The sequence below is a fragment of the Malaya genurostris genome, chromosome 3 (assembly GCF_030247185.1).
Source record: "Malaya genurostris strain Urasoe2022 chromosome 3, Malgen_1.1, whole genome shotgun sequence".
In the NCBI taxonomy this organism is placed as follows: domain Eukaryota; kingdom Metazoa; phylum Arthropoda; class Insecta; order Diptera; family Culicidae; genus Malaya; species Malaya genurostris.
In genome coordinates, this window is record NC_080572.1 from 165,202,141 (window position 1) to 165,225,791 (window position 23,651).

The window sequence follows — 23,651 nt, forward strand, 5'->3', positions numbered from 1 at the left end:
GTTTAAACAGTACTAGTAGATGAATAAAGTTACTTGAAATTGTCAATATTATTCTTCACGTACGATATGGTGATGTTCCATTATGGGTGTATATTAATTATCAGTTGCTGTTATAACGTTAATCATCGAATGCACTACTGTTGTAGGCAGCCGATAGCACAAAACATCAAACATTCATGGTCGGTACAAGGCTTTCAAATTCATTGAATACTCAAAAACGACTGACCTATCAGTAACAATTGGATTGGTTTTGCTTCTATGGATACAATTTTTATACGATAAACGAACTCAATTTAGAAATAATGTGTGTGTTTGTGGCTTCAATCACAATGTGTTTAAAATCAAACTCTAGCAACGTAGTTGGTGGTTTCCGCAAATAGAAGACGACTGTTCATTCGAGCAACAGATGAGTAGGTGGTGGACGAATGAAAATCATATGGCAATTAGTGACTTGTGATCTAGAGTGAGTTGAAATATTCTTATAAGGGACAGTCCATATTGCACGTGGCCAGAAAAAAAATTTCTACTTCCACATCATCATTTGTGTTCAATAGATGCTACAAGGCAATAAGTATTTCATTTAAAGATAAGTGTATAGCGGTAAAACAGATGTTATCGAGTTTCGAAAGAATAAATAAGAACAGAATTAAATCAAGAATTACTATCACTGAAATGTCCTGATTAGATCTTATATATCATCAAACATTTCAAATGATGATTCTACCAAAAGAAAAAAAAACTTTTACAGAAACCCACACATCAAATGATTAAAAATAAAACCTCTATACGAACAGCTTCTGATCCGAAACTATGTTTTTTTGCCATGCTCACTGTAGATGGAATTATTGCACCGATACCACTGTTGTAGCACTCATCAAAAGTTCGGTGTAGCTCTGTGCAATGAAATCGTTTATTGTAGTCAAGGGTTACTGTTTATGTTTTCATTATTTTCGTTCGTTTATTCATGCCATGGTGTAGCCGACGACACGAGCAGACACTCCGAAGAAAAATCAGCATTAAAACTGTTCGCTAACGATTCACCGCCAGTTACCACAAATCTAGCGACCCCCTGTAAATGATAAAAATAATCTTCTCGAGCAACACTGTTTAAGTTGCTATGGACTAGTTACCAAGGAACCCCAAAACAAACAAACATGTTTTGAAAGCGGTGGAATAGTTCTATTAGTGTTAAACTTTGTCCAAATTAAGCAGAAATGCATTTAAATGGACTCGATTTTCGGAATTTAATCGAAACTATGGATGAAACCAACGAACGAGGACAATGATCTGCTTCCAGCGATTCATCCGTACACTTTAACTGCTAGCTTTTCTGGGCAGTAGGATTCGGTGTAATATGCCGGTGTCAAAATTGGTTTGTGTCGGTTGATTGCGCAGCAGTGGAAACAGTATTTCACTTTGTTGGCCACTATTCGAGGATTACTAGTGGAATTCCACAAAGAAATCATTTTACCGTACGTTATACAGGTACCGCAGAGCACTAGCTTCGCTCAGCTCGTTGTCGGTCATTTCCATGTCTTCCTTCTTACACAACGGTTCCAAGTCAAGACCTGAATTTTGAACTTGGCTTTGTAAAAGACATAACTCATACTCCTCAATTTTTACATTCCGCTCGAGTCAGGTAAATCCATTAAAATGTTCCGTAATATAATAACCGATCTGAAATTTATTTTGTTTACATTCATCTTGCCTTCGATATGCAGTAACCAAGGTTATGGTGACTGTTATTCAAAATCAATAAATATATCAACTTGTGCTGCCAGTTTAAAAAAATTCACTAGCGTTTTCGATTTGACATTTCCAGTTACTGAGGGGTAGTGAAATTTACGATACAGTTTTGATAGACGAGTGGCAGGTCGTGTCGTCGGTGTAGCACTGCACCGGTTTAGTGCATTTTAAAAAAGAAAACGACATTACGCGAAGAAACTCGCCTAAATGACCGTACCATCGTTTTCAAAATGATTTTTGAATTAAAAGATATACCAATGATCTGAACTTATATCGACAATGAGCAAACCCAAATATTTATATAGGTGTTCATTCTTTATGAAAATGATGACAGTCTTGCCCCACCTTGCCCTATTGATAGAACTTTTATAGAAAAGTGCGCAAATTATACTTTTTCACAACATAGTACAGTAATTCAATAGTGAATCCTTTCAAAGGAAATCTTTTTCACTGGGACTTTGCTTTACTGTTAGTAATAAATGGAACATCAACGTAACCTCAACAAACTTCGTATTAATAATATATTTGTTTTCCTAGTGCATTTACCTCTTGTGTCCTCTACTACAGGGTCCGCCATCTAACATTTTTTTAACTAGCGGTTATTTCGACATTGGTAACCTTAATGTCACTTTTAATTTGACAGAAACTTAGTTTTATCCTTCCGCTGAACGAAAATGGTTGTGTATGCGTTTGAGGAACGCGTGAAAATAGTGCAGTTTTACTTTGAAGAAGACGCCGATTTTTGCCAAAAAATCATCTTCTCGGATGAGACAGATTTTCATCTCGGCGGGTATGTTAATAAGCAAAATTGTCGCATCTGTGGGACGGAAAACTTGCACGTTATCATGGAGAAGCCGATGCATCTTCAGAAAGTGACGGTTTGGTACGGATTTTGGTCTGGCGGCATCATTGGGCCATTTTTCTTCGAAAATGAGGCAGGAGCCGCCGCCACGGTCAATGGCGAGCGCTACCGCGCCATGATTAGCGATTGATTCTTTCCGTTACTTGAAGAGGAAGACTTGGCACCATTTGGTTCCAACAAGACGGCGCTCCGTGCCACACAGCCAACGCTACGATCGATCTTCTGCGCACAGTCTTCGAAGATCGAATTATGAGTCGAAATTCGGATGTCGTTTGGCCGCCTCAGAGCTGTGATTTGACACCGTTAGACTATTATATTTGGGGGGCTGTCAAAGATAAGTGTTATGTGGACAAGCGAGAGACAATTCAAGCCTTGAAGGACAACATTCGTGCAGCCTGAAATAAAGCTGCATACAATCGAAAATGTACTAAAAAACTGGACCGACCGTATGGCGTACTGCAAGACCAGCCGAGGCAGCCATTTGAATAAAATTATATTCCACAATTAATCGGAAGGATTGTACTTTAATATGAAAAAAAAATTTTGAAATCGGATGAACCTTTTGTGTTTTATTGCATGTTTAAAAAAAAGTTACATGGCGAACCCAAAGTTTTTAAAAACAAATAACGTGTGTATTCAATACCGATTTATTGTTTCAGTCAAAAAATGTAGCATCCGTCGTATTGAAAAACTGACTGTTACTAACTTAATAGGAATCATGTGACAATATACATGGAAGCAAATTACTACATACTGATCAATTCATTCTGATCTTTGGTAGAACTGTCCCAGAAAGTATGGACGCAACCAAAAACCGCTGCCATTTCGCAATGGTTCAGAATCTGTCAATTTTTATGGCTGCGTCCTGTTGTTTACACTCTCCTCTAACCACTTGTGCAGTTGTTTATTCGTTCTCATTAGTTTGTTTCGAAATGCGTGGACTTTCAGCAGAACAACGTCGGAAAACTGTGTACAAATGGTGCACACAACGCGGACTGTCACTGAGAAAGACAGCAAAAATGGAAGGAGTAAGTGAAAAAGCCGTGCGAAATGCAATCAAGAAGTTCGGTGAGGATAACACCTTTGGGGATAATCCGAAAACGAGTCGAAAAAAAGGTCCTGCTAACCCTCAGCTGGATAAACGTATTCTGAAGGCGTTCGAGCAAAAGAAGGAGATTTCAGTTCGAGATGTGGCCAAAAAGTGGGCACTTCGAAGATAAATGTTCTTCGTGCTAAAGAACGTCTGAATCTTCGAACCTATAAGAAGCAGAAACAACCAAAACGTAGTCCGAAACAAGAAGCATCTATCAGGCCGAGGGTTCGAAAGCTGTACTGTACGATTCTTGCTGGAAATTTGAACTGCATAATCATGGACGAAGAAACCTACGTGAAACTCGATTACAAATCCTTGCCGAGACCACAATATTATTCGGTGCGATAAGGGCAAGTGTTAAACCAGTCCGAGACATCGATTGAAGTCGAAACATTTGGTAAGAAAGCTATGGTCTGGCAAGCAATTTGTAGCTGCGGTAAGATTTCGAAACCCTTCATCACCACTGCTTCAATGAACAGCGAAATAGTCATCAAGGAATGTTTACAAAAACGACCTCTACCCATGATTCGAAGCCACAAGGATCCTGTTGTCTTCTGACCAGATCTTGCTTCTTGTCATTACTCGAAATCAACGGTAGAGTGGTGTACTTCCAAAAATGTCACTTTCGTCCCAAAAGACATGAATCCACCAAATTGCCCACAACTTCGACCAATTGAGGAATTTTGGGCATTAACGAAGGCACATCTTAGGAAACATGTCTCAGCAGCCGAAACCATTCAACAGTTCGAAAAAGATTGTAAAAAAATGTCAAAACTTGTCACCAAGAAGTCTGTACGGAATTTCATGAGGAACGTTCGCAAGAAGGTGCGCCAGCTAGTCTACAATGGCTAAGTAGCAAATGTTGAGAATAATATTCTGTTGTTGTAGTCTAATATTATCAGTATATCGAATAAAATTTGAATATCTAACACTTGTGAATTATTTACAGCGAAATCAAAGTGCGTCCATACTTTCTGGGACAGTCTTTACTAGGTGTGTCAATTAATAATACGGGATTTTTTTTTTCTAAAAATGTCTTCTCAAACTGAGATTAGTGCATCGTCGAATCGTCATTTTAGTCTCTCTCATATAGAAAGGTTATGTAATCACTGTGAAAACCGACTTTTGAACCGAGGGGCCAAATACTCAGTTTGTCGAGTACGCAAAATATCTAAGTTTATATGTTTGTGGGTATGTGTTTATGTAACGTTTTTTGCACTATTTTTTTCGGAGATGACTGAACCGATTTTCACAAAATTAGATTCAAATAAAAGTCTTATGGTCCCATAAAAAATCCTGAATTTTGTGTGGATCTGACTTCCGGTTCCGGAATTAAAGAGTGATAATTCAATTTCAAAATACTTACTCACTATTCTCACTATGGTCGATTTTTACAAACTTAGATTCAAATGAATGGTCTTATGATCCCATACAAAACTTCTGAATTTCATTTGGATCCGACTTCCGGTGACCATAATTAACTAAAAATTCATTATCAAAACATGGTGACTAAACCGGTCAAACTTGGATTAAAATAAATATCTTATTATCCTATTGAATGAGGTTGAATTTATCAGACTTCTAGGGAGATGAAAGTTAACAATGTCTATCCTTTATATAGTTGACGACACAAAAAAGGCGGGTGGGTAATGTCATAGACATAACTGGAGGACGTGAATACGAATAAAACTGACATGTTTCTTTCTCACTTCTGGATAAAGATAATCATTCGTATTAGATTGTGTATATTTTTCAACTTTCATTGCTTCGCTTCCAGACTTTCAACGAAGCATCTATACTGCAGTACAACTAATTGACGGTAAACATATTCTACCATACAATTAAATAACACGGAAAACATACAGTTTTGTAGATTTAGATACTAGTAGACTTCTCAAAATCCTTTGTAAATATTTTAGTGGCTCTAAAAAACCGCTTTGCGTGATTTGTTGAATGGTTATAACTGTTAAAAGTAAAGAACTAATATATAAATCTGGGGCACGCTCCGAATTTAGCAGCAAATTTTCGGAATCTCAGGTCTTAAATTTAGTTCTAGAAGTAAAGAACCGAAGTTATTTTTAGAATTTTCCAAATTGCGTTATAGAACTAAATTCTGAACTTGAATTCTAAGTCTTGATATAGGAACTGAATTCAGTTCCAGCATCTAGTTCCAGAAATCATGTTCACAATTTAGTTCCACATGTAAGTTCTGAATTCTGGAAATGAATGCTGAAACTGAATTGAAAAATCCTAAATCATATCTCTGGATTCGAGTTCCTGAATAAGGAACTAAATTTGAAACCATTTTCAAAACCATTTTCTAGAGGCATAGTTTCAAATTCTGAACCTGTAATCTGGAACTAAATTTTTAAATAGAAGTATGAAACTAAATTCGGAACCTAAAATTAACTTCAGAATTCAGGTTTACCAGAATCTAGTTTCAGAGATTAGTTCTTGAATTTAACTAAAAATTCAGTTCTCTGCTACTGCTAGCCACGACGTCCGAATGCGAAGAAGAGCTACATTGATTCCACCTAAGCATTTGAGGTTTTTACCACCTCATTATTACTGATGTTGGTGAAAGAACCTCAGCACGATATCCAGTTCCGTCTTACGTACTAGAAAAAATGAACCATTCTCGGTCAAGATTTACCTATTACACTCGGCCGGTAGAACATCGGCACTAATATGTGCCTGACTATCCCAAAACCGTCGTCCTGGTGCGAAAAAGGCGAGCAAACGTGATGAGTTTTCCTCGTTGTTTCCAAAAGGTTGAGAAAACATAGATTTTGAGTTATTTATGGTTATTTTGCACTGTTGAAAATTTAATCACATATTCCTGATTGTATTTCTGATCGCATGGAGGAAAAATTATGTTGTTGCGTTTAGTATAACAAGAGATATTCACGATCAAAAACTTATCACTCTCCCAGAGGGTAAATTTTAAAAAGGCCCCCCATAGTAAAGTAAGTCGTATCCACGACAAAAGTACGAAGTTGAATTTATCATTTTATCAGACTTCTAGGGAGATGAAAGTTAACAATGTCTATCCTTTATATAGTTGACGACACAAAAAAGTACGAAGTTTTCAAAACTATTTCAACTTGTAGGCCTGGCTAATTGATGGTTGTGAAAACTTACTGCAACTGCGACGGTTCCCGGATTCCTGTTTCGGAAACAGTTATTATTATGCCCAATAAGAAAAACTGCATCGATTTCTCGTGAAATGTTAATGAGAACCGCACCATTACAGGTTTTACTGTAACATTTTGTAATGAAAATTCATTGTTGTTTTTTTCACTAATGATATACAGCAGGACAAATGAAAAAAGATGAGCGAAATTCTACTTTCTCGATATGAAACAAAGGGTTTTCTGCACCGGATCGTGACGGGAAATAAGAAATGTATTTATTTTGAGTATTTCAAGCACATAAAATCATGGCACAACCCTGACCATCCATCGAAAAAATTATGCTGTGCACTTGGTGAGCCCAAAAGGTGTCTTGTACTACAAGCTTCTCAATTAGGGGAACGATTAAATACTAATCGCTTACGACAGCAAATGACCAAATTGAATCTAACTTTACTCGGAAATCGACCAGAAACTGATCCGATCGTTTTCAATGATCATTCTCACATACCTTCTGAGCAGCACTGTTTTTGTTTCGATTATAGAGGTTTAACCCATAAGGTGATTCGCCTCCTTCGGGAGTCGAACTCAGGGGAGCAGCACTTCATTAATTATGAAGATGTGGAAAAATTTATTTCATGTATGTATTTCTATACAAGAAATCCCGCATTATTAATTGGCACCCCTGGTATTATTCTACGGCCAAATAAATTATTTCAACTGTTTCAGTCTCCGATTCCCGATTCCAGAAGAATCTGAAGTATTTTTAATGATCGGTCACGCAAAATCTCGTTTAACCTGGTTCACGCTCCTCGCATTATTGTACCAACCGAATTTGTGATGAACATCAGCTTTGCAGGGTAGTTGTCCGGCATTCTTCCAACATGCTCTGTCCACAGTATCCTTTCGGCTTTGGTCACCTTCTGGATGCTGGGATCGTCATAGTGTGCAGTAAGCTCGTGATTCGTCCTTCATCACTAAACACTGTTCTCCTGCACACCGCCAAAGAATTCTCAGAACTGCAGTCCTGCAGGTCGTTCTCGAGCGTCATCCAGGTTTCATGATCTTAAAGGACCAACGATCTTCCTCCACTACTTTAAAGGTATTCCCGTCTATCGTGCCTTTCTCATATAGAAAGAATTTGCAATCACTGTGAAAGCCGACTTTCGGAGGGCGTCAACGTCAAATAGCATTCGAATCAGTTCGTCGAGATCGCAAAATGTGTTTGTGTATTTGCAAAAAATATGCATTTAATTTTCTTTAATCAATTATTCGGATCCGACTTCCGATTCCGAAATTACAGGGCAATATGCAAAAAAAATGTGCACTAATGCTCAGTGCAGACTGAACCGATTTCAACAAACATAGATTCAAATGAAAGATTTTACAATCCTAAAAAACGCCATTGAATTTGAATTAAATATGATTTACGGTTCAAGAATTACAAGGTAATATGTAAAAACGTGGATATGTAAAAACGAATAAAATCCTTCGAAAAAGCTTTATGATTCGTATTTTGTACATTTCTTGTTAGTTGATGAAAAAAATTGATTACTGGTATATCGGTTCTCAGTTCCCGGTTCCGGAAATAGTTGACATAAGCTTCATTTTCTCATAGATGGCCGAATCGATTTTCACAATCTTAGGTTCAAATAAAAATGTAGGACGCCTATGGCGTTACATACGGATCAGACTTCTGGCTCCGGAAATAAAGTGAGAAGTGCGTTTAAATCTTAAAACCAGCATTTAGAGCTACGGTTCAGAATTGTTACCAGATGTAGGTTTTGATAATGTACGCCCGAACGAACTTTCTTGTTTTCATTCAAGATTAAATTTAAACACTAAATGCACTTATATGCAATTTTTTTTACAAGAATGCAAATAAATAATGAATATCATTTATTTTTAGGTCGCTACATCTCTATGGAAAAATAGCGCTTGAATACTATTAAGACGATTTTCACATGTTCCTGCGATCTACGTCTTTTTTTAAACAAGTTTTTATCCTTAGATGGACAGCCGGTCACATTTTCTTTCTTCATCTGAAGATCATGGCGAGGAAGTATTCGATGAAGGCACAAACGAAAACTTAGTGTGTTTGTCGACAAGGGAAAGTACACTACAACGGGAGGACAGCGGGCTGTTCTCACCGGATGCATTCAGGAATGCATCGAATCGAATCTCAACGGATTCCACCTCGACGTACGAAATAGTCGACAACCAATCACCCGAATCCAATGAAGAGTTGTGGAGTAATGTAGTGAAAATAACAAGAGCTACCAGTGCGACCGTTGCTGCGATGATTAGTGGTTCCGGCGCAGATGAAGATCGTGACGAAAACGACGTGGAATATGAGATACAAGAAACTTCTTTTGGGGAGGATTCGCAATTGCAACGGAGAAAGTTTGAATTGGCGCGGTCATCGACTAAAGAGGAAAAGCAACGACACAATGAGGGTATTTTAATTATGAAATCAAACTCAATTTCATCTGAGAACAGTTCATGGGAAACATTTTCACCATCAAAGCCAGTAGCGGACAGCGTCGAAGATGTCCCAATTCCTGTGGATCTTTCTTCTTTAGTTCAAAATAAACCGGGAACATCTAAGGCTTGCTTTATAGATGCTTCTTCATTGTTTGATGACGATGAGGTACCGTATCCATCTTTCTTGGATTCTAGTGTACAGAGGCAACAGGACAAAGCCGGTGTGTCATTGTCAGCTATCCTGAGTGATGACGAAAAGTTAAAAACTTCAAACAATCAGTTGACGACAATTGAAGTTAAGGACCAGTTCGCATCTTTACCAAACAATGACTTCTTAACTGAGAAATTAAATATTAAGGATCGAGAAAATGTAAGAAATACCGACTGTGGGGAGGAGGTTATCGCGAGACAAGATTCTGAAAGGAAGCAGGGTAGTTTTCTCTTTCAGAACTCGATTCAACAATATTCTGGTCACTTGATTGAACCCAACTTACAGTTTCCAGATGAAAACTATAGCGATATGTCACTTCCCAGTGTGTACTCCTCTGGCAGCGAACCGAATTATGAATATACTTCACTGGCATCGGAAACTAATCCTACTCGGTTCATAACGACTACCGGGGGCATTAACACAAGTGGATATAATTCTGGTTCAGCAGATTACTCCTCCAGAATTCCTCCTGCTTTAGAAACGGAGAGCTTGCACTATCCGGATACACCTTTCAATTCGATAGTGCACGTGAACTCAGCAGTTAGTATACACCCTATGGCCCTCCATCTTTCAGATGGCAGTAGAGGAAGTTCTGTAGATCGAGAGTCTCATTCAACTCCAATAAAAATCCCCAAACGTATTCGAAAACACGACGAATCTGCTCCAATACTTTCCGGTGGTGCCTCGATCGAGGATTTTACTCCAAAACAATGTGAAAGTCCTCAAATTCGTAGAAGAACTGATACATGTCCGATAGTTTCCGGAGGTATTAGTTTTGAAGAAGAATTTAAATCGGAGGAACGAATTCGAAAACTGAGCAGTTCAGGAAAATCGTGGGTTGTGGATCTTAAAAATTGTCCGGATGACGAAAAGACTGCAGCCATGACTTCCATCGAACACAACCGTAGCGGTATGGGTTTCTATGTGGATTTTGGAAGTATCAAAACACCAGAAGATGAAAAGTCTATGATCAATGCTAGACCGCAAAATCGTGCTCATCATGACCTGATGAAGAAGTCCACTGGCTTCTATATTGACCTATCTGACGGCGACAGTTCACGAAGCAACACTCCGAAATTAACAAAGACAAGCACACCTCCGGTAAACACAAATTCCAGCAATAGTTCAAGAGCCGAATCGGTCGAAAAAGATGCCAAGAAAAATATTTTTTCAATGTTTATTGATATCGGAAATGACACTTCACCTAAACAATCACCAATTGCTCGTAAAAACAATATGACTTTGGTTCGAACAAACGATGAAGAACCAACTGTAGTTTCAGCGATCGCTCATCCTGCGAGACCTTCAAACCTATCTGCCGACGAAAAGAAAAACTGTTACATGTTTATTGAATCAGAATCATCACCAGTTATGCGACGAGTCAACAGTTCATCAGTTCCGAAGTCAGAATCAAAACGACACTCTTGGAACCCTACTAGCACGGAAGGCACCTTCCATGAACGACGAATCATGAGTCGAGAGTACCAACGATCAACCAGTGTCACAAGTGATAAAGGTATTATGAATATTTTAGACAAAATACCACTGCTTTCAAAAACTAGCAGCATGTCAATCGATTCTTCCGTTTCGCCTTTTGAAGATTTCACTTGTTCAAAATCTGAACTGAGTACTTACTCCAATCAGTCTGTTTCATCCAATTCGGCCCAATCAAGCAACGAATCCAAAGTAAGTCCGAAGGATGCCACGTCCGGTGCTCCGGCAGAAATGATAACTTCAGCTAAGAAAAAGCGTAGAGATGTTAAAATCAATGAGACTTTTGATAAGAGTAGTCAAGGATCAGTAACAGATGGAATTCTATCATCTAATGAGGATTCCTCTCCAGTATCGACCACCGATACAGATGATGTAACATTCCAGAATAATCCAGCTGATGAACCGACTGCCGAACCTTTGACCGAAGCAGCTCCTGTTCAAGTTGAAGAGATCAAAATAACTCCAACGACTGGTAAACAAATGGAAACAATTGTTGAAGCTATTGAAAGTTCGCCAAAGCATGTATCCAATGGATCTCGAAAAGCACAACACACGATGGAAACACTCCATGCTACTATTGAAAAGCAGAAACAATTACTAGAAACAGTTTCCGAGAACGTAGAGTCGCAGAGCACCTCGTTTGTAAAGTTGTCTGACATGGACAAACCAGTTGTACCAACCAAGTTCGAGCTTCATTCGACAGGTGGAAATGTCGCTGGAAATAATAGTAGTACAGGTTACATGTCAACATCGGCCGGTTCAAATAGGGTCGCTCGTCTGTTTGGGGACAGTAATCCCAAATACAACACTATAGGGACATCCCATCAGACTCCGCAAAAGGATAAACAGCACCCGAACCAAGGATATTACTCTAACGGTACTGCTACTATGGAACGGCATTCATGGACTATGTCTCGATCGACGGGGAATAATTTTATGAACTTGGTGTCATCTGTCGAAAATTCAAGAAGTCTTAGTCGTTTGTTTCCACATTTATCAAAAGGTAATTTTATTAAATTTAAAAAGTTTCATTTTTAACTAAGATATGGGTTTGAAAAGCTTTCAGCAATAGCCTACCATCAGATGTGGGTATGAACTCTATCAACCGTGCAACAGATCTTCACGAATTCATGACGTCAGATTTTTCATGTACCTCTAGTATAACTTCCAGTCGGTCTGGAATTGGTAAGCGACTATCAATGTAATACGAGCATGGGAAAAAATTGTAATAACTATTAAAATTTTCTAGAATCCATTGATGAATCTATATCTAGTCGCCAACCACGTCGTTTAGGAGAAGATTTACTGAAAATGTTCTTGCAAGAGATTGCCACCGACGTGACCATCGAGGCAGAATCAAAGAAGATGCGAGCCCATAAATGTATTCTGCGATCTCGATGTCAGTACTTCGCTGCTATTCTGGCAGGGGGGTGGATTCAGAATGCTGGTAATATTATCAGCTTGCCAGGATATTCGTACGCGGCAGTGCATTTCGCTCTCTGTCATATCTACTCTGGTGCATCTCATCCACCTGAGGGTATTAGTTTAATGGAGCTAGCGGCTTTATCTGATTTACTTGGACTCGAAGGTTTGAAGGAAGTTACCGCTTATGCATTGAAGACCAATTATTGTCACAACTTTCATAAAGTAACACAAATGAATGATCATCGTTGCGGTGAAATAATAAAATGTTGATTTTTTTGTTTCTATTTTAGCCCTGTTCTGGTTGTATGGATGGAGTGTTACAAGTTCTTCCGGTTACGTTGAATCATGGCTTGGATGAATTGTACCGTAAATGTTTGAAGTGGGTGTGCAAACACTATGTAAAAATATGGTCTAACAAGCAGTTTTCACAGCTGCCTGGGGATGTAGTTAATCGTTGCAAGCAACAAATCGTGGCTCATTTGGTAAGTTTTGTTTTACTGGATCATTTCTTCTAAAACCAAAGAGAAAGTTTACTTTACGGTGTTTTGTTTAATCAGATTGTATTGAAAATGTAGTTTTCTCGCTTCATCCTGACCTGGTATTAGCCATGTAACTGTTTTGTACAGTAAGAATCGAGTCCAAGTGTTCAAAAACAGAAGATATATTTCCATAATAGAATATAGTGCCAAGATTTTGACACATTTCAAAGGTAACTCAATTGTTAGAACAGTTAGATAAAGTTGGATAAAGTTTGCTGGTGCGAGTCCTATGTTTGAGGGATACTTAGTCTTATTTCCGGTACTTCATTTATTTACATCTCAAAATTTCTCGATTGGGTGGGATTGAAATATGGATTTTTTAATCAACAATATTCTATTATTTCTCTCTAGTTCACATAAAATTTCAATAAATTGTTAAGTTTTTCGTACAGTGCAATTGAAGAAATATTCAATAACATTTGAGTAGCTTAGTACAGTGTATTGATTAGAAAAAACAGTCATGTAAGCATGAAAAAAGTTGCAGTGTATTAGTAGCTATTAATGCCACCGCGGTGTTACTTTGATGTCCGTGGCGAATCGCAAGAGTGATCCATATTGGTATATAATATATTTGCTCTTATCATAACCTCGTGACCTGTCACTAAATATCATTCACTCTAATCTTGACTTGATAAATTGGCATTAAATATCGAACACTCTACATCGGAACAAAACATAGTAATACAACTCGGCCATTTCCGACATATTTATATTTATATTACTTAAATTTGAAATTTTAAACCGCAGATTGTCGAAAACCAGATACGTTATTTCCATATGTTATTCCATCTACGAAGCCATTGTGAAACCAGAGAATCAAAACTTTTACTTATGTCGTTTTCGTTTGGTGCCAAACCTAACATAGAATCTACCCTAACTGCTGTCAAACCATTTGTTTGAAGCTGTGGTGACACTCTTAATGATTACACAGTAAAACGCATTCGAGCACCCCTTGCCGTTTTGCAATGAATAAGAAGAAAAACTGGAATTGCGCAGTTATAAATGAGAACACGAATAAACAAGTTAGAGAGTACGCCGCGCTCTACTTTTATTTCTCGTCTCGCGGAACTTTCCCACATTGGTGACCTCGACGTGATTCATTCCATTCGATAACGTAATCGTCGCGACATAATAAAAATGCTCGAGGACAATAACGGAAACAATTCTCAACAAATAGCGGTACTCGCCGCCGGAGTCACAGTAAAGCTACCGGATTTCTGGAGACACGATCCCGCGATGTGGTTCGCCCAAGCGGAAGCACAGTTCGCCCTCGCGAATGTTGTCCGCGATCATACCAAGTTTTACCACATCATCGCGAAAATCGATCAAACCGTTATATGCCACGTAGCGGATTTGATCACAAATCCCCCCAACGAAAACAAATACGAAGCGGTCAAAACGAGATTAATATCTCGCTTTCAAATTTCGGCACAGGCACGTTTGGAACCTGCGAATTAGGTGATATGCGACCGACACATCTCTTAGCAAAAATGCAGGAACTGTCTGTCGGATTGAACGTCACGGACGATCTGCTGAAAATGTTTTTCCTGCAACGAATGCCTTCGCACGTAAAAGCAATTCTCGCCATCAGCGATGGAACGATGGGGAAGCTCGCTGAAATGGCCGACAAAATGTTAGAAAACACTGGTTCGGAAGTCTCACCGATAGCTGATCTACAAGGTCAGATCGCAACGCTGACCGCAGAAATTCACCGACTTAAGTCGGAGCGCAGTACTTCCCGGAGCCGGTCTACCTCAAGATCCAGTCGCAACGCTAACGACGGATGCTTGCAGATTCCATTCAAAAAACTAACGGCTCGTTCATTCGAAACGGCGGGAGTGAACGCCATGCCGGAAAGCCGCCGTATATTTCTTTACGATCGCACCTCAAAAACCAAATATTTAATCGACACTGGCTCCGATACTTCCATCATTTCAGCCACCAGTAAGGACAGAAAACACGGTGCGGCTTCATTTAATTTACATGCAATCAACGGGTCCAAGATCCATGTTTACGATAAACGTTTTATTACAACGGACTTGGGTCTAAGACGCCGATTCAACTGGCTTTTCTTGGTTGCGGATGTAGGCGTACCGATAATCGGCGCAGATTTTCTTGCTGCTTTCGAGATTTTGGTAGACTTTAAAAACCGTCGTCTGATTGACGGCCTCACCAAGCTGACTTCCACTGGCGGATTAACCAACACACCGATTCACAGTGTTACAGTTGTCGCATCAGATCATCCTTTTCGCGAGCTACTTTCGGAATTCAGAGAAGTCACGCTACCAACATCAATCCAAACAACGGTTCAAAACGACGTCACCCACCATATTCAAACGAAAGGTCCACCGGTAGCAACCAAGTGTCGGCGAATGGCACATGATAAGGTGGATGCGGCTAAATCAGAGTTTCAGGTAATGATGAATCTGGGTATTTGTCGACCCTCCAGCTGTTGGGCAAGCCCCTTGCATTGCGTTTCCAAGCAAAATGGGAAATGGAGATTTGCAGGGGATTACCGGGCCTTAAATAAAATCACCGTACCAGACCGTTACCCCGTCCCTCACATCCACGATTTGTTAAACGATTTTCAGGGAAAATTCGTATTCACTACCATCGATCTCGAGCGAGCATATAATCAAATTCCGGTGGAGGAGGAAGACGTACCCAAAACCGCCGTCATAACACCCTTCGGATTGTACGAATTCACTCGTATGCAGTTGACGAGCCAGACGTTTCAGCGATTCATGCATAAGGTGTTCGGCGACATGAATTTCGTGATAGTGTTCGTAGATGACATCTGTATAGCATCACGTCCATTGGAGGAACACTACATGCATGTACAAGCGGTATTTGAAAGATTAAAAAAAGATTAAAATCCTTCGATCTGGTTATAAATGTGGAGAAATGTTAGTTTGCTGAAAAATGCGTTGACTTCCGTAGTTATGCGATAAGTGCGGAAGGAATTTCACCACTGGCAGAACGCGTAAAAGCGGTCACTCATTTTTCAACACCTTCCACCGTAAAAGAACTACGCAGATTTCTCGGCCCGGGTTGGTGGTTCAATGCATAGGGCGCTGGTCTTACAAGCCAGTTGTCGTATGTTCGAACCCCGAAGGATTCTTAGTGTCACTAGGATCCATAGTACTAGCCATGCAATGATTCTGTACATTAAGAATCGGATGCGAAGTCTGTTAAAACAGAAAGGCCAAATTCCACAAAAGGAATGTAATGCCAGGACTTTGCTTTTTAGATTTCTCGCACTCGTTAATTGCTACAAGAGATTTATTCCGCGTGCCACGGATGTACAGCTAGAGTTGCGCCAGTTAATTCCTGACAATAAAAAGAACGACAACCGGAAGATGAAATGGTCGGATGAAGCTGAAAAAGCTTTTAATAAGTGCAAGCAAGCTCTAGCAGATGCGACCCTCCTACACTACCCGGACACATCGAAGCAAAAGAGCTTGATGGTAGATGCATCCAATTCGGCAGCAGGAGCAGTACTCCAACAGTTCGACAAAAACAAGTGGGTTCCGCTCGGTTTCTATTCGGAAAAGTTTTCACCAGCACAGATGAAGTACTCAACGTTCGAGCGAGAACTAACCGCGATGAAGCAGGCAGTACAGTACTTTCGTCACATGCTGGAAGCTCGAAAATTCGTCATCTATACCGACCACAAACCGCTAACCCACGCCCTTTCGTCCAGCCCGAACAGTCGTCTCCCGCACGAAGATCGATATTTGCGATTCATATCACAGTTTACTAGTGACATTCGTCACATCAGTGGACAATCAAATATCGTAGCAGACGTTCTTTCTCGAACAGAGGCTATCTCTACACCGATGCCGATTGACTACGAAGGAATAGCGGTCGCCCAGGAAACTGATGATGAACTTAAAAGTCTACTACATTCTTCGACAACGTTAAAGTTGATGCTACGCAAAACACCGCTAGCCACACGATATCTGTACTGAGATACGTCGTACAGCAAAGTAAGACCATACATACCACCTCAGTACAGACAATCAGTACTGCAGTACGTTCATGGAATAGCTTATCCCGGACTGCGAACTGCTCGGTGACTAGTAACAGATGGTTTAGTGTGGAAAAATATGCATAAGGATATAAAGCTTTACGTCCAAACGTGCTTACATTGTCAACGTTCTAAAGTTCAACGTCACACTAAAGCTCCCTTGGCAGATTTCCCCTTACCAGATAGTCGCTTTCGGCACGTTCATGTAGACATCGTTGGTCCGCTTCCACCATCCAATGGTTATCGTTATTTGCTGACGATGGTTTACCGTTTCTCTCGTTGGCCTGAGGTAGCTCCTATGCATGACATGTTGGCCGAAACCGTTGCACGCGCTTTGTGTTCGATGTGGATATCACGATTCGGCGTACCCGAGACCATCACTACCGACCAAGGTAGGCATTGCATTGCGGCTACCCGGCGATTACTTCGAGGCGACAAGCCAACAGACTAACAGGAGTGAGTTTGCGGAAAAAATGCGAAATACAATGGGTAAGCTGAAACCAACACCTCCAAACCACCACGCTAAACCAACCATCTTTATGAGCCCTGAACTTTCAACGTGTACCCACGTCTTCGTCAGGATCGATGCAGTTAAGAAACCCTTGGTTCAACCGTATGAGGGACCCTTCAAGGTGATTCTACGACATGCAAAGTATATGGATGTTTTCATCAACTCCAAACTTCAGCGAATCTCGATCGACCGAATCAAACCAGCTTTCATCTGCGACGAAGAAATTCCAAAACCAACTCCGAAGACCAAAGTTACACCATCAGGACACAGGGTCAGGTTCCTGGTGTAACTGGGGGGGATTCTGTGGTGATGCTCTTAATGATTACACAGTAAAACGCATTCGAGCACCCCTTGCCGTTTTGCAATGAATAAGAAGAAAAACTGGAATTGCGCAGTTATAAATGAGAACATGAATAAACACGTTAGAGAGTACGCCGCGCTCGTCTTTCATTTCTTGTCTCGCGGAACTTTCCCACAAAGCCTTTTTCGAATCTAGTTTCCGCATTATTGAACTGAAAATCGATGAATGTTTCGAATCTAGTTTATATATCGGCTTAACTCACTCCCCCGTTGCTAAGTGCGAACCGAATACAGTTTCCTGAATTGTGCTTGTTTGATGAAACTACCCTGGGTCAGTTTCAGTTTTCTCAAGCGAAAGCGACATTATATTCTCGATGTATGGGAGCTGTCAATTTGTCCACGGGTTGAATAGGTTCACAGTCTTAATATTATGCACTCTAATCACAACATGAGAATTTGGCATCAAATGTCGTACACTTTGCGTCGGATCTAAACATAATTAGGTTATGTTATATATAGATATATTAATATAATATTGTATCATTTCATAAACAGTGGAATTAAAGCGACTTTATGCATTATTTCAGTCATCCGAAACAGTTCTGAACACCATCCTTGATAGTGAGCAGTTATTGACGATCCTTCAACCTTACAAGTGGTCAGTGGAAGTGGAAAACGTAGTTCGCGATATTTTAGATGCTGCTTACGATTACATTCAAGATCATTTCGCATCATTGTTAGCCAGCGATTGTTTCCTTTCGCTGGGTCATAATTACAGCTGGGCCATATCGCATGTCGAACCAATTCTGCTTCGGGCAGCCACTAGTCTTACTCCGGATCAGGCGTGCAAGAGCTACCCTCGCGCAACAAGGTTGCACAAACTACTACAAGCAAAAGTCCTCACTATGACCGCTACTCCACTGTCATCTGGTGATAATTTGAACATCTTGAATGTTTATGAAAAGAAAAGCAAGTTGGACATTGAATACAGTCGTGAGGAGGAAGAGATGGATTGGTGTAGTGAGTTTGTTGGAATGGTGAACGCTATCCTTTCGGCAGTAGAGCAGTGTTTGATTAGACAATGTGCTCGAGCAATGCGAGTCAATTCCTGGCAGCGGATGGACATCGAACTGAGAAACAAAATACAAAAGTTGTCCTGTCTGATGGAACCGAGTGAAGAACGAAAATCTCGGTCAAGATATTCCTATTCATCACAGGCATCGTCATCGTCTTCAATTCATTCCAGAACAAATGATTTACGTCAGGTTCGATTGGCTATTCAAGCCCATACAAAGAAATCGTACGAACATCAAAATAATCACAATGTTAATAATAAAACAAACACTCAACATACGCAAACGGTAGTTCATCATAACGACTTCAACAGTGTTTCAAAATTAAATAAACCTTACGAGGTCATAGAACGAAGTAATATTCGGTCAGATTTGATTACTGACAATGGAAAGTTATCCAAAACGGCATCCAAGAGTAATGTAAAAATTGGCTTACTTAGCAAAAATAATCTATCAAGTCATAAACGTTCGCAATCCGAAGATATGGGTATGAAGGTGGCGAAACCTGAACCATTGAACAACTTAAAATCCAAACTAAGTAATGTAAAGCCTCGGTATTTGGAGCCCAAGAAACCAAAAAACGCAACAAATCTCCATGTGCAAAATGCTTCCTCTAGTGGCAGTTCAACAAGAACATCTAGTCCCGCTACAGGTCGAAAAAAAGGACCCCTTGGTATGTATCTATAATTTGACTGTAATCATATACTTTATTTCATATGCATAACATTTCGTATTCTGGTTACAGGAAACATTACCAAACAAGGCCGTGATTCAAATATCTCACTAGATAGCCTCTCATCTCCAGCAAAAACTATCAAAATGCGTCCAACCTTGAACGATATGGAAGTCTCTATCGATTCTTTAGCTGAATCATTAAAATCCAGTTCGATCAAAACCAACAGCAACACACTTTCACATGAGTCACTCATATACCAAGAATACTTTAAACCTAAAAATACGAATCTTGAAAATCCTCAACAGATATACTCCAATTCTAATCCAATCACATTCAAAGACCGCGGAAGCGGACCAAAATCAATTGACTCTCTAGCAGTTAATAAACATCCAATTGTGGTGAAAAATAGCTCTAAATGTAAGGAAGCGAGCAATTTAAAACTAAACACTGGAACAAAAGCAAGTATCAGTGGTATCAATCGTACCGCATCAACCTCCAACATTGGTACGAATTCATTAGTTAAAAAAAGTTTTCTTTCACAACGTTCACGGGAAATTCTAGCCCGTCGCTCGCATGAAACTAAGTCTAATTCTACCAACTCGAGCAACAAATCAGCTGCCTCCTCACCCAGTCTATTGTCCAGAGATAAATCAACTGCGAGTGATATCACCAAAACTAGCTCGTCTGCTTCACACATTACAAATGGTTCTGGAGGAAGAAAAGTGTTCCAAACAACATTGCACCTCCGTAAAACGGCCAAAGTTCAACAAGAACTACCACCTACTGCTAAACATCCTAGTGATGGATCTAAATCAGCTAAGCACAGTTCCATTCCGATTGCTGGCAATCAACTGCGAAAGTCATCTTCGGTCGTTCGACCAAACATCAGCAGTAACAATAGTGGACGAACTTCGAAATCATCCAAAATAGTAATGCCACCGCCAGTTTCATTGGCTAGCTGCAATGCGCCCCCAGAACACACTTCAACGTCATCGTCTTCTGATAACATAACTAAACCGCGAAGAGTGGAATCAAAATTGGAGCGATCCAACACATTTTGCATGGAGGTCTCCGATAATCCTGTTGTGCTACAGATAATTGAGTAAAAAGAAATGAAAGCGGGAAAGGAAGGGGCCAGTTTTTTTGGTTCACGATAAGGTAAGCTATGTTTTACAATGGAGTTGATAAACTTCTAGGGTTATCAGATAATAATAGCGTAATTGATGATGCCACTTAAATGGATAGTCATTTGCCTCTACCCTCTAGAGTAAGAAAAATTTTATGACTCTACGTGCGGGTTTGTAAATCAAACCCTGGTAGGATGCGTGAAATGCACCAATCTCCATTGTTGATAAATTTATTCATAATAGGTTCAAAAGTAAAAAAGGATGGTGCTCTTCATTGTAAAATGCAATTGTTTTGCGTATAGCACTAACTTTTTCTCTGATTAGCGGTTTATGTTGAATTACGAGGTACAATATAAACTACTAATGCACTGATGAGTAGAAGACAAAAATTAAGAAAGTAGTGGAAAAAGAGGGTGTGATGCTGGATAACGCGAATACGAAAAAAATAACACATCGTATTCCTTTCGCTCTACTACAATGTGGAGTCCCGAGACTAACTAAGAAAAACACTTTTTTTGGCAAAACTCATCGTTTTTCTTTTTCTTCTCCAACATTTCAATGTCGTTCTTGTAGTGCTTCGAAATAGACGTGTTTTCAGCGGTGACTTTCTCGTTGGGGTAAAATCTCCTTGCTTGGAGCATTTTTTGAGACCTGCTTACAGTGTAGATGGTCAATTTCGTGTGGTGGCGTACTTTTCTCAATCGAAGGATTTTTTCTGAGTCCAAAGTATGCACAATTTCCTGCCAAAATACGTTTCTGAATTTCTCTGCTGGTGTCATTATCGGCGGTCACCAGTGAGTCCAAGGGGAACGTGCCATTTGAGCCAATTTGTTCTGATTCATCTTTAGAGCCTCTTCCGCTCATGTATTTGGTTTTCGACGCATTTATGGCCAGTCATCTTCTCAAGGTTACGTGTCACAATATCAATATCGTCAGCGAAGCCAAAAAGTTGTACGGACTTTCGGAAGATCGTGTCACTCATGTCGATCATTGCGCGTGATTCTGCGGTAATTGCAACAATCTAGCTTATCACCCTTTTTGTAGGCGGAACATACCACTTCATCCATCCATTCCTGCGGTAGAATCTCCTCTTCCCAAATCTTAGAAATCATCAAGTGCAGCGCTCTAGCCAGTGCCTTTCCTCCATGTTTCATCAGCTCGCCTGGCAACTGGTCATTGCTTGCCGATCTCCTCACTTATCTCCGTCAGATCAGTTGCTGGGAATCTGTCGTCGGCTGAGCGTGCACCCAGATTGATTCCTGTGTCGTTCACTGTATCTTGTGCTTCGCCATTCAGATGCTCGTCATAGTATTGCTTCCACCTGTCGATCACCTCACGTTCGTTCGTGAGAACGTTACCACTGGTATTTCTGCACATTTCGGCCTGTGGCGTGAAGCCTCTACGTGAGCGGTTCAACTTCTCATAGAATTTCCGTGTGTTATTTTCGCGGTACAGCTGTTCCATCGCTTCGCGATCTTGGTCTTCCTGGTGGCGCTTTTCCTTCGGAAAATAGTGTTCTGTCTGTTCCGCGCCTGTCTGTATCGTTCCTAGTTCGCTCTCGTGCGGTGTTGCAACATCCTCGCCCTTGCTGCATTCTTCTCTTTGACCAACTGCAGATATTCGCCGTCAAACCAGTCATTTCGTCGATTCGATAACCTCGGTTGCAGCAGTGCTACTCATGGTGGACCTTATGTTCATCCAGCTGTCTTCAAGAATCGCCGCGCCAAACTGCTCTTCCGTTGGTACCAGTAGCTCCAGTTGTTGCGCGTATTCCTCTGCAGTACGAACGCTACGTAGTTGCTCGAGATTGAGTCCCGGCGTTTCTGTGCGACGAGTGTTGTACACCGTCGATAGTTTTGGGCGCATACAAACGAGTGCAACGGTTTTCTTTTCAAAAAGTTTATATATATTGAGGTACTCATCTAGGTGGTATTTTGATCTTTCCTCTGCATATTTAGCGCAATAAAATAAGATTTGTTACGAGTTATCAAGAACATCACATACATCACGGATGTAATCGTCTGTGAGTTTAATTCAATGTAACCAATATTTTGAATAATCGTGGCCAGATAGTTATAATTTATGGCGCCATGGTTTTTACGGAATAGTTTTTTGTATTTAAAAAATGTGTCTGCTTATACCAAGCTCAGCAGCGTATTCCAGGTACCATTACCACAGTTGTCCCAATCATGTCGAAACACGTGTATTTTTATTTGTGCTTCAGTGGGTTGATTTTGGAGCTTTCGTGTCTTCAGAAGGATTTCGGTTTGAAGAAGTACGTTTCCTTCAAATATAAGTAGTCATTAATCTACCTACAAGTGATTTAAAAAATTTGCTTTTTTGAATTTTTTTTGAGCATGTGCTAAAAAAGCCTTACGTATACACTGTTGCGTTTGTGCTCAGTTCATTTTGCATATTCAATAGTTAGCACTATTAAAAACAGAATAAACAACAAATAGTAATAGTATTTAGCGAGTAATAGCACCACCGATTCCCTCCATCGAAAGTCTAATCCTATTCGTCAGCCAACAACACAAATTGAACAAGATAATAACACACAGGCCAGCAACTCTGGCATCACTGCCAGATTACGAACCGCTCCCTCGGTATACGCACGATGTAAAACATGCGGATACTAGCTTCCGCACAAACGTCAAATAGCACAGAAAGGGAAAAGCAAAGAACATCCACAGTCGGCTCAATCAGTCATCGGAGGCGGACGTCAAATTCACTCCGCAGTGACACGAAACAATTCGCCGCTATCGGCCATTCTACATCGTCTGAAAACGTGGCCGTAAACAGGTATGTGCTGGTTCGCTCAAACCATCCAAAACTATTGCAATCGTCGATTACAGCTCGAAGATCCGTTCACAACGACCATCAAGAGGAAACCAGCTAACGAATTGGGTAGGAAAACGACTGCGACGCTGTTAAAGCAAATCTAGCGGT

At 40.2% G+C, this 23,651-nt stretch overlaps 1 protein-coding gene across 1 annotated transcript in view; it reads left to right on the forward strand.

Annotated features, from left to right (window-relative positions):
* The window catches only part of LOC131439571 (uncharacterized), a 49,261-nt gene that overhangs the window by 22,120 nt on the left and 3,490 nt on the right, over window positions 1–23,651 (forward strand). Inside the window, exons 2-7 of the mRNA XM_058610741.1 lie at window positions 8,742–12,024; window positions 12,081–12,206; window positions 12,271–12,668; window positions 12,737–12,928; window positions 18,414–19,572; window positions 19,645–20,733. Of these exons, the coding sequence (XP_058466724.1) occupies window positions 8,844–12,024; window positions 12,081–12,206; window positions 12,271–12,668; window positions 12,737–12,928; window positions 18,414–19,572; window positions 19,645–20,681 (6,093 nt within the window). The 5' untranslated portion in view covers window positions 8,742–8,843 and the 3' untranslated portion in view covers window positions 20,682–20,733. The remainder of the gene's footprint in view (window positions 1–8,741; window positions 12,025–12,080; window positions 12,207–12,270; window positions 12,669–12,736; window positions 12,929–18,413; window positions 19,573–19,644; window positions 20,734–23,651) is intronic.